The 19,986-nt window shown below is 28.6% G+C and overlaps 1 protein-coding gene across 1 annotated transcript in view; it reads right to left on the bottom strand.

The window, feature by feature from the left end:
• Window positions 1–11: 11 nt before the first annotated feature.
• The window catches only part of LOC113366647 (metastasis suppressor protein 1-like), a 41,575-nt gene continuing 21,600 nt past the window's right edge, over window positions 12–19,986 (bottom strand). The window contains exon 7 of the mRNA XM_026608289.1: window positions 12–81. Within this exon, the coding sequence (XP_026464074.1) occupies window positions 65–81 (17 nt within the window). The 3' untranslated portion in view covers window positions 12–64. The remainder of the gene's footprint in view (window positions 82–19,986) is intronic.

Here is a 19,986-nt window from a genome sequence, read left to right as displayed (position 1 = left end):
GGACTCCGACGATCGTTGGTGGGGTAGTAGCAGTGGCGGATTAAGGTTTCTGCCGCCCTAGGCCCTATCTGATCAGGCGCCCTTTTTAATAGACAATTTTTTACTTTTTTAATTAAACTATAATTTTATTCTAAATTACATAAATACAATTTTTAACTTTGCGTAAAGTAAGTTATAGTAATTCGCAAAAGATCGAAAATGAAAATTTTTGCATATTTTTGCGTTTCAACATTTCTGAACATTTTGGCATACCTTGAAAAAAAATTGATGTGTATGTATGTATGTATGTTTTATTCCCATAGATAAGAAAACGTTCTGATTAGTTTTGGCAAAAAATTGCAATTCAGAGAGGAGAGAGACTGGTTTCCGAATAATTCAAAAATATTTTACTTGTATGAAAGGCAGGTTTATCGGTCCACCAAGCCGTTTTTTTGTAATTAACAAAAGAGAAAAGAAAATCGCCTACGTTTTAGCCCACAGTCTTATGCCGATTTTAAAAATTCAATAACCATTCGAAAGATCTTGGTTGAAAATCGTATTCATTAATTTTTGGTAAAAACCGGCCGGACCGATTAGGTTTGCGAGACGATCGGCCAAGCCGGTTGTTTGAAATTAGCATAAAAGTGCAAACATATTACGTGTTTCAAAATTAAAAAAAGATAATTGAAAGATATTGATGAGTCAAAAGGTTCGACAATTTTAAAAATTTATCAAAATTTGATAAAATTTCATTGTCAAAATTTGTGTTAAAAGTCGCTTTTGTGATGTAATAAATCAAAATTTAATTTTTAAAAACGCCTGAACTGATTTCACAATTTAAAAAGTCATTGGACTAAACTCGATAAATCGAACCGAGATATTCAAAAATTCAAAAATAATCCGAATATACTATAGCAAAACTACTAAAGGAAAGAGGTACTCAGATGCATTCGTATCAAGAAAAAAATAAACGCAGCTTCAAAATAGTTATCAAAAATTTACACCACAGCACAGACCTGGATCTACTTAAACAAGAAATAGAATCCCATGAACATAAGGTATTAAGAATTGCGAACATCAGAAGCAGACTGACAAAGTATCCATTAAATCTATTTCTAGTAGAATTGGAACAAAATACAAACAATAAAAACATATATAATTTGGAAAACTTGTATAGAACTAAAGTTGTAATTGAACCTAAAAGGCCAACTAGAGAAATAGTACAATGCTTACGTTGTCAACAATATGGACATACAAAAAATTATTGCCACAGAATACCACGATGTGTAAAATGCGCTGGTGAACATATGACATCTAAGTGTTCTTGGGATGACAAATTTAACACAAACGTAAAATGTGTATTATGTTCAGGAAACCATCCAGCCAATTATAAAGGATGTGAGAAGTACAAGGATGAGCGAGAAAAAAGATTTCCTTTGCTCAGAAGAAATATAACGCAACATAGACGAATGGATAGTACAGTCAACCCAAATATTTCTTATTCTCAAGCTACACATGGACAACTCAATTCTAAACATAATCATAATGAATATTCTCAAACCAATGCAGTTACAAGCCAACAAGACAATGACATGCATGAACTGAAATCTATGTTGAAAACTCTATTAGAACAGATGGGCACAATGTTCAAAGTACTAACAAGTCTAATGGTAAACAATAAATGAACCTGTGCCTTTGGAATGCTAATGGCCTAAGTCAACATCATTTGGAAATCAAAAATTTCCTCATGCATAATAATATCGACGTAATGCTGATCTCAGAGACGCACTTCACAGATAAAAGTTTCATGAATATTCCCAACTACTCAATATATAGTAACAGGCATCCTGATGGTACGGCACATGGAGGATCTGCGATCATTATAAAAACTAAAATAAAACACGATCTATCTGAACCATATTGTACTGAATACTTACAGGCATCAAATATTTCAACTACATTTAATGGTAAACAATTAATTTTTTCAGCGGTATATTGCCCACCTAGATATAAAATTTTAGAAAATCAATTTGTAAATTTCTTTAACAAGCTAGGTAATCATTTTGTAGCCGGTGGTGATTTTAATGCTAAACACACCCATTGGGGTTCGAGACTAATAACGCCAAGAGGTCGTGAGTTATATAAAACACTATTGAGTAAAGATTTAACACCAATATCAACTGGAGAACCCACTTATTGGCCTACTGATCATCAAAAAATTCCTGATTTACTAGACTTTTTTTTAGTTAAAGGGATTCCAAGTAACTTAGTAACAGTACAATCATGCCTAGATTTGAATTCGGACCACTCGCCTGTACTACTTCACCTTCATTCCTATACTCCTGATATTTCAACGACAAGATTTCTCTCAAACAGATATACTAATTGGGATAAATTCAAAGAAATTCTTGATCATGATATAAATTGTAATGTTCCATTAAAATCCAGTGATGATATAAAAGAGGCTATTGCATCTCTCACAAACACAATACAACTAGCAGCTCAAAAATCTACTCCTACGATTGATAGTTCTTCTACAAAACAAATTCCAATTCACATTAAAGAAAAAATAGCCATAAAAAGACGTCTCAGAAAAAAGTGGCAAATTACTAGATCCCCGTCTGACAGATCAAACTTTAACAAAGCTTGTAAAGAATTAAAAAAGTCTCTACATGATATTAACAATGCTAACATGGAAGAAAAACTAGATAATCTAACAGCAACTAGTGACACTAATTATTCACTATGGAGAATGACCAAAAACTTTAAAAAACCTGTTATACATACTTCACCAATTAAGAAAGATGTCAATTCTTGGGCAAGGAATCGTCAGGAAAAGGCAAATGCGTTTGCAGATTATTTTGAGCAAGTTTTCCAACCAATTCCTTCACAAATACCATATCATGAAGAAAAATTTATACATGACTTTTTATCAACAAATGTTGAGGCATCTGAAGATACTGTACCTATCCGATTTTCTGCTTCAGAAGTTAAGGAAATAATTAAAAACTCCAAATCAGGTAAATGTCCTGGCAATGACTTCATTACAAGCAAGATGTTAAAAGAGTCTACACCTAAAACAATAAGATTTATTACTATCTTATTTAATTCTATTTCGAGATTGAGAATATTTCCGGACGTATGGAAAACTGCCAGGATTATTGTCGTCCAAAAAGAAGGGAAAGATCCATGTATGCTGAAATCATACAGACCCATAAGTTTACTTTCTATTCTTTCAAAGATTTATGAGAAACTTTTGCTTAAAAAAATTTTAAGCGAATTAGAAAGCAAAAGCATTATACCCCAATACCAATTTGGATTTAGAAAATTGCATTCGACCATAGAGCAGACTCATAGAATTGTCCATTATATAAATAAATCACTAGAAGAAAAAAAGTACTGTTCAGCAGCATTCTTAGATATACAACAAGCATTTGATAAAGTATGGCATACTGGACTATTCTATAAATTAAAAATGAATTTGACGTACTCTCTATATTTAATAATAAGATCATATCTGTCAAATAGGAGTTTTTATGTAAATATTTTAGAAACTGAATCATCAAATAAGACAGTTTCCTCAGGTGTTCCACAAGGAAGCGTCTTGGGGCCAATTCTATTTTTAATATACACATCTGACATACCAATAACAACTAACACTTTGATCGCTACGTTTGCTGATGATACGTGCATTCTAGCCAGCCACATAGATTCCAGTTCTGCTTCTGAGTTACTCCAAAACCATTTAAATTTATTAGAAAAATGGAACAAAACCTGGAGATTTGAAATGAATGGCTTAAAGTCAGTACATGTCACATTTACACTTAGAAGAGAGACTTGCCCACCAGTAAGAATAGGAAATACTCAAGTACCTCAAGAAGACCATGTGAAATATCTCGGCATATACCTCGATAGAAAACTTAATTGGCTAACTCATATAAAAAAAAGAGACAACAGCTTGAGATAAAACCAAAAAGCTTTACTGGTTACTAGGAACTAAATCCAAACTAAGCGCATACAATAAGCTACTTTTATATAAAACTTTATTCAAACCAATTTGGTGTTATGGTATACAATTGTGGGGCAGTGCTCATAAGACCAATATAGAAATTATACAGAAATTTCAAAACAAATTTTTGAAAATTGCCTTAGGAGCTCCAAAATATGTTCCCAACTGGTTAATTCATGCCGACACGAATACACCTACCATAAATGAAGTAATAACAAAAACAGCACAGAAGTATAGAAACAAGCTAATCAATCACCCAAATACATTAGCAAACTCATTGATAACAGAGAACTATCGTAGAAGGTTGAAAAGAAAAGCGCCACTGGATTTAAGCAATCAACTCTCCTGAGAAAAAAATGGAAATAACTTAATAATTATTTATAAGAAATTATTTAATAAGTAAATATTGTAAATTTTGTATCGAAAAAACAACTACTGAGTTGTTTTTTCCAACAAGTCAAAGTTGTATACAATGTACCTTTTCGGCGGACTATTGTAAATCCATTAAATTTACTGAATGTCCTATACTGGACAGTTGTAAATAAAAGAGTTAATAAAAAAAAAAAAAAAAAAATTTTCTCAAAATTTTGAAACCGCTGGACTTGCCTTTTCGGAAAACTTCATTTCTTCATATCATTAAAATAACACAAAGAAAATATTTTTTGAGTCATTCCAATCGGATGATCTCCACTCTCAAAACCTGCATGACCACTTTTGCACCTTCTTTGCTCTGCACCTCCAAAAATTCTAAACCTGCCTTTGACATAAACAGTACGCCTCGCGGTCAAAGCCAAGCGAATATTTTTTGAATCACTCATGTCGATTGATTCTTGCAAAGGACACTTAAACTGTCTAATTGAAAGTAAACTTTAAGAATTAAAAATCTTGGTTCGAAATGATTCAAAATATGGAAACAAAATTTGTAATAATTAATATTTTTTTATAAAAAATATGATAATTTGATGTGCATATGTCCGATGATCATTTTTTACCACCAAATGACACTTTTTTGGATCACCAAAAACGCTGACCATGCTCTCGCAAAATTTTCGATAGTTCTTTATTTCGTCAAACAAGTAAAATGTGTCTTGAATTATTCAAATCGTACTCTCTATTTTGGAAAAATTGAATTGGCATTTTTTCAACTCTTTTACCCCCTATTCCGAAATGGATGGAACTGTCTTTGTAAAAAACTAATCAGCACGTCTTCCCGTTATTATAAATCAAATGTCAATTGGCAAAAAATTGTAACCGCACAAACACATGCATACATCAGGAGATCTTAAAGCGTAGAGATATATAAATAATTTTATTTACGATTTTTTGGGATTATTATAACTTAGACCTCCTGAAGTTGAAAAAAAATGCCAGTAGGAGAAAGCATATCAAATTGTCAGATATTTTAGTCTAGGATTCAATTTTATCCCACAGGCTTATTTAAAAAAATATTTTCATATACAAAAAAAAAAAATTTGACATAATAAATTTATGAACTACAATTAATATATTATGTTAATTCGACATGGTTTGATTTAATACCGAAAATAAATTAAGAAACCATCTAATAATTTTCATCTATAAGATTCACCTTAACAAAATTACAAAAAACGAATAGATTTTCAATATTTCTCCAAAAAAGCTTGTCAGTTTGATAATTATTGTATTAAATATGATACATCAAGAAGCATATCAATGCGGTACCCACAAATAATAAATTTGATTAGAAAACGCATTACGTTCTATTTCATAGAAAATGATCCCTAAATTTGTAAAAAAGTTATGATATGATATTGGGTGTGATCATGATGGATGTAAGTACGTTTGAGGGCATTTGCGCAAACACAAAATGGATCGTGTGGAGGGTCCGCTAGGCATAAGCACATGATCAGATTTTACTTGATAATAATGACTACTAAATTATTAGTAAGAAAAATGTAATTTAGAAACTATTATTCAAAGTCAAAAAGCAACTAGTCAAGGAATGGCAAAAGATTATAAAAATTATATAGAAAATATTGGCAACATTACTGAAGCAATTATTTTGAGTGGAAAATTTCAATGATTAGACAGAGCTTTTGCAATACTCTTTTATCTTAAGTATTTCTAAATATATTTAGAAAATTAGCTCTGCCTTACGAGGAAAAATTATTGCGTAATATTTTTGTTTAACCGTATACTATATATTAACTATTTCTGATAAACATGGAATGTAGAAAAAAGCAGAATGAAACTAAGCAAAGAAATTATAAAGATAAAAGTCCCGCTTCCAACTAATCTTATATTATTATTAATAGAAAACCAAATTTACAATGCCCTATATACATTCATTAGAAATGATACTATATAAAGTGATATTATATAAAGTATGTAAAATTATAAAATGGCCAATGTCCCTGATTACAAGGTCAATAAACAATAAAAAAACTATTTCTGAATTTGCTATACAGTTCAAAACCCTGCAATTTCAAATATGTACAGCATACACAATAACCAGGAATAAATTACAAACACAGACGATGATTTTTTACGGGATAAATGTGAAAAAACAATGTTTTAATCGTGGACAATTGTATGTTACGTGCTCGAAAAAGCAAAAAATTTATTTGTTTATACATCTGAAATTACTAAAAATATTGTGTATCCCTTGGCAATAAAACAAATTAAGATATTTAGTGCAGTAAACGGAGAGGAAAAAAGGGTATAACCTCTGAATTTTTTTACTGTGCTCCTAATTGAATGAAATTTTGGAATTAGGTTCATCTTACCCTCAAGTTCAAAAGTGAAAACAATTCGGGTTGCGCCATCACCCCCCGGGGGGATGACACCCCTTCTCAATTGTGTAATTACATTTTTTCAAATTAACATCGTAAATCGATAGAAGAACTAATTATAAGAAAAAAATGTCTTTTATAGTTTTTTAAAAAATCTAATACTTTTCAAGTTACTGGCCACTAAATATTCATATATTTTTGGCGTTTTTCTTCGTTTTTTTGCAAATATCTCCTAAAATATACATTTTAACAAAAATCATGTAATGAACAAAATAATGTCAATAAAAATCTTAATAAATCGGTATTACATAAAGTGTTCTAGGAAAAATATTAAGCAAGATTTGAAAGAGCAAAGTCGTTTTTTATTTCGTTCAAGATTTAATTGTTGTATTTAAAGCCATCTAGTGTCGAGGTTTTACATTTTATGCATTTCGGTGAAATTTGGTTTTATAATGCTCAACATAAGCTTTAAAATGAGTGCTGTTACAAGTTTTTTGCGTGTAAAATGAGTGAGCTATCATGCAAATAAGAAGCATATACAAAGTTTTTTTCTTTTAAATCATGTGGTTTAATGAGCGCCATTTCCACCAGAATTAAAGTAATTCACATTCCATCTAGAATTCACTTCATTATACACATCTTGATGGATTCTAGCAGATTTACTACTTTAGTACAAACTATTTTCAGAAAAATCACGATTTTATGAAAACTTTTGTTTCCAATATTTTTAAAAATCGAAATTATTTTCATTATATCTCAAAAAGTATAAAAGCATATAGATCGAAATCAAAGGGATCTTTCTGGCTTATTATTGTTTTCTATTATTGTTCTTTCACACAAAAATTGACAGAGTTATGAATGTTTAAAGACTGCGCGGCCGCGCAAATTGGAAAAAAAAGTTTTTACAAAATCGTGAGTTTTCTGAAAATAGTTTGTACTAAAGTAGTGAATCTGCTAGAATACATCAAGATGTGTATAAATGAATTCTAGATGGAATGTGAATTACTTTAATTCTGGTGGAAATGGCGCTCATTAAACCAAAAGAAAAAACTTCGTATATGCTTCTTATTTGCATGATAGCTCAATCATTTTACACGCAAAAAACTTGTAACAGCACTCATTTTAAAGCTTATGTTGAGCATTATAAAACCAAATTTCACCGAAATGCATAAAATGTAAAACCTCGACACTAGATGGCTTTAAAAACAACAATTAAATCTTGAACGAAATAAAAAACGACTTTGCTCTTTCAAATCTTGCTTAATATTTTTCCTAGAACACTTTATGTAATACCGATTTATTAAGATTTTTATTGACATTATTTTGTTCATTACATGATTTTTGTTAAAATGTATATTTTAGGAGATATTTGCAAAAAAACGAAGAAAAACGCCAAAAATATATGAATCTTTAGTGGCCAGTAACTTGAAAAGTATTAGATTTTTTAAAAAACTATAAAAGACATTTTTTTCTTATAATTAGTTCTTCTATCGATTTCCGATGTTAATTTGAAAAAATGTAATTACACAATTGAGAAGGGGTGTCATCCCCCCGGGGGGTGGTGGCGCAACCCGACTTGTTTTCACTTTTGAACTTGAGGGTAAGATGAACCTAATTCCAAAATTTCATTCAATTCGGAGCACAGTAAAAAAATTCAGACCTAAAACGCTCCGTTTACTGCACTAATTGGAAATAAATTCGTTTTAAAAATTATAGCGTATAATTTTTTATTATCAATTTTAATCAACATATCTCGATATATGTTGGTTTGATATATGTTACATGTTGTGATATGGCTGATTTCAATTTTCACAGATCACAGTATGATTAAAAAGTTAAGTGTAGGAATTGAAACTCATAATTTTATTTCGCAGTTACACATTGAACATTACCGATATTAATGTGCATACATTTTGGTCTAGACTGTAATGTAGAAAATAGTAACTATTTTTATTTAAACGGTAAATTTTAATATAGAATACTGAAAAATTTGAAACCTTTGAATTGTAGATGTGGGTACAGGACATCTGTTGGGTAAGCTAGCATATATAAAAATCTTCTGGAGTTATTCGGATTTTGATAATTCTTTTTAGAGTTTGTCAAAGGAATATTTTAAGAATTAATGAACGATAAAAGTATAGTTATATTGTAGAAATAAATGATAAAAAGTACATAAAAACACTTATCGCTGTTTGACATTGAAAACATTTGAACTATCATCTGCTAGAAATGTAAATTCACTTGAAATTTGAATTTAGCTGAAATTATGAGTCTAGATAATGACAAGAAAAAAGTAATGTCTTCACTATTATTGCCGAAAAGCAGCTGAGATGTGCCAGAAATCAGAACAATATAAGATACAATATATGTTTGGCAGATAAAAATATATTATTTAGTTTAATAAATATCACAATACCAATATTTCATATACATTACTTTTTCAATCTTATGCGCGTTGTATTTGGCTTAACTTTACTAAATTATTCAAATACGAAAGAATATTTTTATTTATTAAAGAATTGATTTAGAATTTTGTTTCATGTGTCAGAAATTCATTTGTTTAGCATTGGATATAAAATATTTAGCAAGTTCATGATCTTTGAATGAACAGTGCCATTGGAACTCTAGATTTTACAAATTAATTCACCTAAGATTTTAACCTAAGTAATAATGCGTATTGAATTATTAGTAAGAAAAATGTGATTTAGAAATTGAAAATAATTTCTTAAATAATTTATAAAATCATTTTTTTTATAAAAACTTTTTTAGTGAATAAGTGTTAGTGAGAAATCAATCATACAGCTAATTAATTCTGTTTGTTCAGTAACCTTTTCTTAAATCTTTCTAAAACTTTCTAAATTTTAAAAAAAAATTAATATTTTGTTATATAATCCACTCATTTATTTTTATTATTTTCATTTTGATTATATTGTCATATTTCTCTACATTATTTTTTCCACAATTTTTTTCATTTTATATATAAAAAATCCATCATCTTCTGCTTTTCAAACATATTATTTGCTTAAATCTTATCAATATCATGTTTCTTGACAGATGTCCTGAAGATGGAACGTACCTAGTTCCGAAACGTCGACAGTAAATAAATAAAGAAATGTTTTTTTTAAAAAACTTTTTTTTTAATTACTTTTTGGATTCTTTGTTCGAAGCTCTACAATATACACACACACACACACACACACACATATATATATATATATATATATATATATATATATATATATATCTATATATTGATGAGTTATTTGTAATCGGGCAGTAACACCAAGTAAAAAAAAAAACTAAAGTAGTTTTGAAATACTTTATTTATCCATACGTTTCGGTCTTCATCGAGACCGTCATTCAGTGGAAAAACTAAAAGATTTTATATGATGTAGGAGGAAAATAGTATAAAGTTATAGAACTTATATATAAGTACTTACAGAATTAATTATACAAAAATACACTACACTATTACACTATGATAAACCAAGCTATTAATAACTGAAACATTTAAACTAATTTTTTTTTTGACAATTTTTTGTTTACATTATAGTGTGTACAAGTTGGTTAACGACTAAATACTGAATGAATTGTGTTTACAAATTTTGCGAAAGTGTAAAAAGACCGGCAAACATGTTTTTTGTAAAATAATAAAATAATAAAAATACACATTTTAAGAAAGAATCTCTCTCTCATTTCACAAATCCTAACCAAAAACTCCTACCCACAACACCTCATCCAATCCATAACAAAAAATAGAATCCTATATCTCCAAAACCGTCACAATAATTGAATTGATAATCCAAACCTTGAAAACTACGTCGGAACTATAAGTTTACCTTTCATTAAAGAATTACATTACCCGTGGAGTAAACTTTTCAGTAAAAATAATATTAGAGTAGTTTGTACCTCCGAAAACACTTTTTCAACTTTTTTTACAAAATTAAAATCGAAATTTAACCCAAGAATCCTAAGTAATCTAGTTTATAAGCTTAATTGCCTAGATCAGTGGCGTAACTATAGGGTGGCGTGGGTGGCAGAATGCCACGGGCCCCCGACCTAAGGGAGCCCCGGCCGAGGAAGCCGCGGACTCAGACATATATTTTTACATTGTACATACATTTAATTTCACTTGAAACCTATATTTTATATTTTTTAAGTTTTCCTTAAATTTCAAAGCCGGAGTTAATCATTCAACCAGGCCTGCATCGAACTTACTTCGATAGATCGATATTTTGCTGATTATACTATTTATTGCAAGCCTAATTTCAACACATTCTAAACAAAGGGATTTTAATTTGTATTAGAACACATCAACTAGTTTCTTCATATTTTTTCGCGCTTTCTTTAAATCGTTTATAAATTTTGAATAATTTTGTATATAATATAAGAAGATGGAATATTTTATCTAGATTTGAATCTAATAAGTAAAGTGTGTCAGCAATTTCAATAACATTAAATATATTTAAGCCTACTATATGTGCAGGACATTCTTGCTTTAAAATTTGGTTTTGTTGAAATCCAAAATGAAACTATTTCACATAAAAAGAAGTTTACAAATTACAATTATTTTATTATTGGTTTTTCATTGTAAAATTCTACTACTATCGACACAGCATCCAAAGCGCTATAATCTAAAGCCACTAATCTTTCAAACATTTAAAAAAATAGTTAAGAATTAGAAAAGTATTGGCATGAATTTAGAAATTTAAAATAAGACGCAAATAGTGTAGTACAAAATTATTTATCATGATTTAAAAATATTCAGAAGAAGGTAATACTCTAATTTGATAAGCTTTGCGAATTCATATTCAAGCTACTGAAAGTTTGCTCAAAGTGAATATATTTTATCGAGTATTGAAGATTATTATTAAACAAATTAAAATGCGTTTCTTCCGATGAACTAATATGTTGCAAATTTCAGTATTTTCCTACAATAGAAGTTTTCAATGATACTGATCTATTAAATAAGAGCTCTATTTGTTCAGATAAAACAGACATATCAGAAATTCAGATATGTTTTTTTTTATCTAAACAAATTTTAAAACCATTATTTAATAGAACAGTGCCATAAAAAAATTTTGTTCAGATTCTGAATCATTTGCCACTTTTTCCAGAGAAATTTAAATTTCGATCAATTTTCAGAGGCGGAATAGAAAATGCTTAGGAATAGACACTTTTACGCAACTGAAAGCAGTAAGAAAAGATTGTATTTACTTAATAGCTTATTGAAGTTAACATTTTATTTTTATTATATTTTGAATATATGCAGGGTTCACGCTATTGTTTTTTCGAGCAGAAGCTAGATAAATGTCTTCATCTTCGTTAAAAAAATTGTCCAAAAATTTTCAATAAGTGGTATTGATGAAAACATGAATTTTTATAAAGATTGAACGTTACTACTCAATCAATAAAATTAATTACAGTAAAAAAAGAAATTGTTAATGGAAGGTTATGTAATAATTAAATTTAAGAAAGTGAAAGATTAATTTTCATTAAAAAATACGTTTTAGTTTAATTTCATTTATTCTAACGTTAAAAATATAAACCAATATTTCATGTTTGATTTTCAAGAAAAATTAAGTTTTATGTATTTTTTGTTATTTTTATATAATCATAATTAAATTATGAAACAATTATACCCATAAGTCAATACTTTACATTTCTACCATTTGTATAATTGCATTCAATTTAATTTAAAGCCATAAAATTAAAATAGTCAAAGTTGGTTTGCTAATTTGTGATAAAATTCATTAAAAATTGTTTTAGCCAATAGTAACAGCGTGTAAATGACTTTACACGTTTATTAAACAAAATTAGATAAATTAAAAATTGAATACCACGATAGGGCCCCATCGGAAAATTTTGCCACGGGCCCCGGGGGATCTACTTACGCCACTGGCCTAGATTGTAATTGCGTCTACATAAGTGAAACCAGTCAGAATTTTCACAAAAGAACATCACAACACAAAAGCAACTCGAAAAATAAAAACCAGAATAAAACACAACTAACGGATCATATTAATCAGCTCAAACATAACATTGATTTTTCCAATCCCACGATTTTACATTTCGAAAATAATTTATTTAAAAGACGATTTAGCGAAGGATGTCTAATATCTTTATACAAGGATAGGGCCATAAATTTAAGAACTGACAACAATTCGCTTTGCAATGACTATAAAATAATCCTAGACCATTTCAAAAACACCACTATATCTGAATGAAGCGTGTATTTTTATTATTTTATTATTTTACAAAAAACATATGTTTGCCGGTCTTTTTACACTTTCGCAAAATTTGTAAACACAATTCATTCAGTATTTAGTGTTAACCAACTTGTACACACTACAATGTAACCAAAAAATTGTCAAAAAAAAAAAAAATAGTTTAAATGTTTCAGTTATTAATAGCTTGGTTTATCATAGTGTAATAGTGTAGTGTATTTTTGTATAATTAATTCTGTAAGTACATACTTATATATAAGTTCTATAACTTTATATTATTTTCCTCCTACATCATATAAAATCTTTTAGTTTTTCCACTGAATGACGGTCTCGATGAAGACCGAAACGTATGGATAAATAAAGTATTTCAAAATTACTTTAGTTTTTTTTTTTACTTAGTGTTACTGCCCGATTACAAATAACTCATCAAAATATATATCAACACCAAACTCACATATATATATATATATATATTTTTTATGATTCTGAATTTGATGTTGACATATGTATTAACAAAGTCTAATAATCGGGCATAACATCAATAAAAAACATGAATTTCTTTCAAAAATTTATTTTAAATCCATACGTTTCGGCTATAATCCTAGCCTTCATTCAGTGGAAACTAAAAATAAAATTAAAAACTAAAACAATTGAATTGGAGTGAAAAGAAAAAAATAAAATAGTAATTAGTACTTACAATTAGTTGATCTTAGTGTTAAATTGGAAAATTTTAATAATCCATGGTATTAGGATATGGTAATGCACTACACTATGTATTATAAACATTAACTTGAAATTACACAATATTTTCACAAAATACTGATTTGAAAAAATCACAAATGAATAGTGTGTTATTCGTAGACTGGTTGAAGATGTAATGGAGAAAGTCATTTTTTAAAAAATATTTTTACCAAGATTCTGCACATGTGTGGAACGAATTGTAAAACCTTTGCGCGAACGCTTTTATTGTTTTGTAAGAAATTTGGAAATGTTATCTAAATAGAAGAGATTTGTGTCGCACAGCGTGTTGAGTTCATTCCGTTTATTTATTGTCTTTTTGTTATAAATAGTTAAAAAAGATCCCTCTATAATTCTTCGTTTAAATAAATTTTGTTCAAATTGTAGTATAGTCGGATTAGAAAAGTCCATATTGTGTTTTAAAGTGTATATATGGTCTGCAAGAACAGTTTTGAATTGTTTGGGGTTTTTTGAATTGTTTTTATGTTGTTGTAACCGTTTATTGAGGTTCTGGCTAGTTTCTCCTATGTAAATTAAATTGCAGTCTAAACAATTTATTTGATAGACGAGATTTCTGAGTCGTTCGATATTAAATGGGGTTTTTGTTTTTGTAAAAATAGTGCTAGTAGTTGTACTAAAATTGGTTACAAGTCGAAGTCCAGATTTATAAAAAAGTTTTATCCAAGGAACATACAATTCTTTAATGTATGGCAAACATATTACACCAGAATGAGTTTCTGAGTCAGGTAAATCGTTATGTACTGTGCAATTGTCCATTTTATTCAAAAGGTACGTTCGTCTGTTACTAGTTACGGAATTTATAAGTTTTAGGGGATAAGAGTTATCTGTTAAAATTTTTGTAATTAATTTGATGTTGTTGTCCCAAAATGTTTTGTCCGATAGAAGTATTGCGTGGTCCGTTAGATTTATTATAGTACCTATTTTCATTTTGAGTGGATGATAAGAAAAGTAATTAAGGTAGCGTCCGGAATTAGTTGGTTTTTGATACCAATTTGTTATTAGTTTGTTATCTGTAGTACGTATAAGTTTTATGTCTAAGAAACTTATCGAGTTCATTGTCTCCAATTCCACTGTAAATTTTAGTTTTTTATTGACGTTATTAAATTGATCAATTATCATAGTGACATCATCACTAGGGATACAAGTGATAATGTCATCTACATAACGGTAATAAAAAATATGTTTATTGTAATTTTTAAAAATTGTATTTTCAAGGAGTTGTAAGGATATTTCTGCTAGAGATGGACTTGCTGGGGACCCCATTGGCGCCCCAAAAATTTGATAATAGAAAGAGCCATTGAATTCAAAATAAGTGTTAGAGACAATGAACTTGACAGTTTCCCTGAACCAGTGTAAAGATAAAGAAGTCAACGGGGAAATTTCATTCCATCGGATTGTTATTGCGTCTAAAATAAGGTCTAGGGGTACATTAGTAAAAAGTGAGACTACGTCTAAGCTAATTAGTTTGTAGTTGTCTGGTATATAATTTATCTTGTGTTTTAAGTCAGTAACGAGTTCATAAGAATTTTTTATGTAGTGTGGTGATTGTTTTGTTATTGTAGTCAAAATGTTACTTATGTATTTTGAGAGTTTATATAGGGGAGTATTAATGTCGGAAACTATTGGTCTAAAAGGTAAATTATTTTTGTGGACTTTGGGAAGGCCATAAAGTCTGGGAAAATATGGGTGTAAATTTTTCAGGTCAGAAGTTATCTCTTTTGTTAGTTGTTTGTTTGTTGTAAGTTTGTCTAAAAATTTATGGCACGTGCGGTTTATGTAGTCAGTTGGATCGTTATTGGTAATTTTGTAAGTATTAGTGTCAAGTAATAATTCAGATATTTTATTTATATAGTCTTGTTTATCTATGATAACAGTGATGTTGCCTTTATCCACACAAATCTCTTCTATTTAGATAACATTTCCAAATTTCTTACAAAACAATAAAAGCGTTCGCGCAAAGGTTTTACAATTCGTTCCACACATGTGCAGAATCTTGGTAAAAATATTTTTTAAAAAATGACTTTCTCCATTACATCTTCAACCAGTCTACGAATAACACACTATTCATTTGTGATTTTTTCAAATCAGTATTTTGTGAAAATATTGTGTAATTTCAAGTTAATGTTTATAATACATAGTGTAGTGCATTACCATATCCTAATACCATGGATTATTAAAATTTTCCAATTTAACACTAAGATCAACTAATTGTAAGTACTAATTACTATTTTATTTTTTTCTTTTCACTCCAATTCAATTGTTTTAGTTTTTAATTTTATTTTTAGTTTCCACTGAATGAAGGCTAGGATTATAGCCGAAACGTATGGATTTAAAATAAATTTTTGAAAGAAATTCATGTTTTTTATTGATGTTATGCCCGATTATTAGACTTTGTTAATATATATATATATATATATATATATATATATATATATAGAATTTTATGATATGAGTGGAACGAATATTAATTGTTTAATATGAACAAAACAGCACTCAGATTTGTTTAACACAACTTTATTTTATGATTACAGACGTTTCGAGACCATGGTGTGTCTCATCTTCAGTGTAATTTCAAAAACAGTTACTTATATACTACACATTCTTTAATAATTTATTTAAATTTCATTTAATTTTTTGGTATACAAAAAAACACCAACTATTCCTTGCAATGCTTGACACAGTACTAAAGAAACATACTCGTATAACACTTACAGAAATATTCTAAACAAATTTGAAGTACTTATATAGATGGAGACAGAGAGGGTATCATTATAATGTAAACAAAAGGAGTGCTATCGCATACAAAATCGATAAAAATGAAAAAACAAATTAATTTATTGAAAAGAATAAGATAAATGAAAAAATTTATAAATTATTAATGATGTTTATATAAATGTCATGTAAAATATTTGTGTCGGTTCTTAGATTTATGCTATTGTTAGTCCGAACTATTAACATTGATTCTGCCATGCTCCGTTTAAATAAGTCTTTCTCATGGAATAAAATTTGGGGATTGTCAAAATCAAACTTATGGTTGTTGATATTAGCATGATCCACAAGTGTACTTTTAAATTTTTTGTTATCTATTTTTTCACATTGTAATTCATGTTGCCTGAGTCTCTTTTCTAAGTTCTGGCAGGTCTGGCCAATATAAGAGCAATTACAATCCAAACAATTTACTTTATAAACTATATCTTTCTTTTTTGTTAATGGAGTTTCATCTTCAATTTTGGAATATAAAAATTTTAATTGTTTTAATGGAGAAAAAGTAATACGAATATTATGTTTTTTGAAAAGTCTTTTTGATAATTGGTTAAAATTATTGTCAAGATATGGAAAATTAATGAAAAAAGTTTTTTCAGGAACACTTGTTTTGCCAGGCTCTTCCGGTTTCTTATCAAAAGGTTCAAGTAATTTTGCGACTCTATTTTTAATAATTGGACAAATTAACTTATATGGAAAATTATTGCCAAGTAGGATCGTTTTAACTAATTTTATGTTTGTATCATAAAACAGGGGATCAGATAATAAAATAGCGTGATCTACAAGATTTAGAATGGTAGAAATTTTTATATTGAGAGGAACATGCGAATTAAAATTAATGTATCTCCCGGACCAACTATCTTTTCTGTACCAGTCTGTATAACATACACCGCCTCTATTAATGAGTTTTACGTCAAGAAAATGTAACGTCGAATCATTTTCAAGTTCCTGAGTGAATTGTAAAAAAGAATTGTACTCATTGAATTTGTTGAAAACATTATCTATATCTTTTTTATTAAGTAATATTAATGTGTCATCGACATATCTGAAATAGACCAAAAAAATTTAAAAGTACACTTGTGGATCATGCTAATATCAACAACCATAAGTTTGATTTTGACAATCCCCAAATTTTATTCCATGAGAAAGACTTATTTAAACGGAGCATGGCAGAATCAATGTTAATAGTTCGGACTAACAATAGCATAAATCTAAGAACCGACACAAATATTTTACATGACACTTATATAAACATCATTAATAATTTATAATTTTTTTCATTTATCTTATTCTTTTCAATAAATTAATTTGTTTTTTCATTTTTATCGATTTTGTATGCGATAGCACTCCTTTTGTTTACATTATAATGATACCCTCTCTGTCTCCATCTATATAAGTACATCAAATTTGTTTAGAATATTTCTGTAAGTGTTATACGAGTATGTTTCTTTAGTACTGTGTCAAGCATTGCAAGGAATAGTTGGTGTTTTTTTGTATACCAAAAAATTAAATGAAATTTAAATAAATTATTAAAGAATGTGTAGTATATAAGTAACTGTTTTTGAAATTACACTGAAGATGAGACACACCATGGTCTCGAAACGTCTGTAATCATAAAATAAAGTTGTGTTAAACAAATCTGAGTGCTGTTTTGTTCATATTAAACAATTAATATATATATATATATATATATATATATATATATATATATATATTTCAAAGTAACTAGCAGCCCATTCGTCGAAATAAAAAAGGTATAAAGTATAAAAACTTATTTATACGTTTCGACACAAGATGCGTGTCATCATTCAGCAACTACAACAATTTGAAAATTTTATTAACTAATATAAACAACAATATAGATTAATTATAGCATAGAGAAACATTATACACACCACAGGACAAAAACACTCAACAAAAATTTATTTTAAAAAATTAAACTTAATAACATATTAGAGAAAAACATTTTTTTAGAAAAAATTATGAATAACTAAAAGATTTGAAAACTAATTTGACTAAAAGTTATGAAATGCATAATTGTGAAGCGAGAAACACGCCCATACCGAGCATCCAGACTCGACTGAATTATTTCAATAGGCGTATTGATAGGAATGGGAGGGGACGCATCAAGGACAAATTCTCGAGGCACGAAAAAGAATCGAACACAGTGCTTGAACTGGAATTGATCAAAAGGAAAAAGCAAACCAATGTAAAAGTTAGAACAAGAAAAAACAATATTGTAAAAAATAATATAAAAGAGATAAGCAAATTATTTTTTTGTTTTTTTAATAAAATCAATAACAATCTGGTAACTATCATGTAAAAGGTGGGATGAATTGCGTTTATTAACACAAGAGGAGGAATTTAATGAAATAAAAAAGGATTCAGCAAATTTTCTAAGGTCAATATTTTTTTCGATATGAAGAATAACCGGATGTGAAGTGTTAAAAGTGTGATTGAGATTGAGCATATGATCTGAAAACATCGTTTTGAATTAGTTTGGATTTTTTTGAATTATAAATATGTTGATTAACTATCTTATAAATATACTGGAAACTTTCTCCAATATAACACATGTTGCAATCATTGCAATCCAACCTGTAAACAGAATCGGTGACCCTATCAGACGGGGTTCCAGACTTAAGAACCGAAAAAAGGCAATTAAACGTATTATCAAAACTAAAAACTAATCGGAATCCTTCTGAAGAAAATAACTTTTTTAAAAAATATGAAAAATTGCTTAAAAAAGGTAAACAGATAGTTCCTTCGTATTGGGCGGAAGAGGAAGCTATTGAATTTGAACAAGAAGGTGAAAATGAATTATTAGAATTAGTTTGTAAATAAATTAATCTATTATTAATGATGTTGTTGACCAAGTGCGAAGGGTAACTATTGTCTTTGAGAACGGAACGAATAAGAGTCAAATTTTTTTATTAAATGTTTATTATGAACAAAACAGCACTCAGATTTTTTTAACACAACTTTATTTTATGATTACAAACGGTTCGAGACCAAGGTGTGCCTCATCTTCAGTGTAATTTTCAATAACAGTTACTTATTACTAAACATTATTTAATATTTTATTTAAAAACTATATTTTGACTTTTGAATATAAAACACCAACTATTCCTTGCATTGTCAAGTGACAATTGTTTCAATCAAAGCTTGACACGGTAATAACTGACATGTGACATTTACAGAATTATTCGAAACAAATCTGAAGTATCTAACGGAGACAGGATGGGTAACACTAAAATGTAAACAATAGGAAAGCGCTCGCATACAAAATTCAAAAAATATGAAAAAACAGATTAATTTATTGAAAAGAATAAGCTAAATGAAAAAATTATAACTTATTTATATAAGTGTTTATATAAGTGTCATGTAAAATATTTGTGGCGGTTCTCAGACTTATGCTATTGTTAGTCCGAAGTTGGTACCGTGTCAAGCTTTGATTGAAACAATTGTCACTTGCCAA

This window comes from Ctenocephalides felis, unplaced genomic scaffold (assembly GCF_003426905.1).
Source record: "Ctenocephalides felis isolate EL2017-DRISC unplaced genomic scaffold, ASM342690v1 CF-g0.4_SCAFFOLD_01170, whole genome shotgun sequence".
In the NCBI taxonomy this organism is placed as follows: Eukaryota; Metazoa; Arthropoda; class Insecta; order Siphonaptera; family Pulicidae; genus Ctenocephalides; species Ctenocephalides felis.
This window is presented reverse-complemented; position numbering and strand designations above follow the sequence as displayed.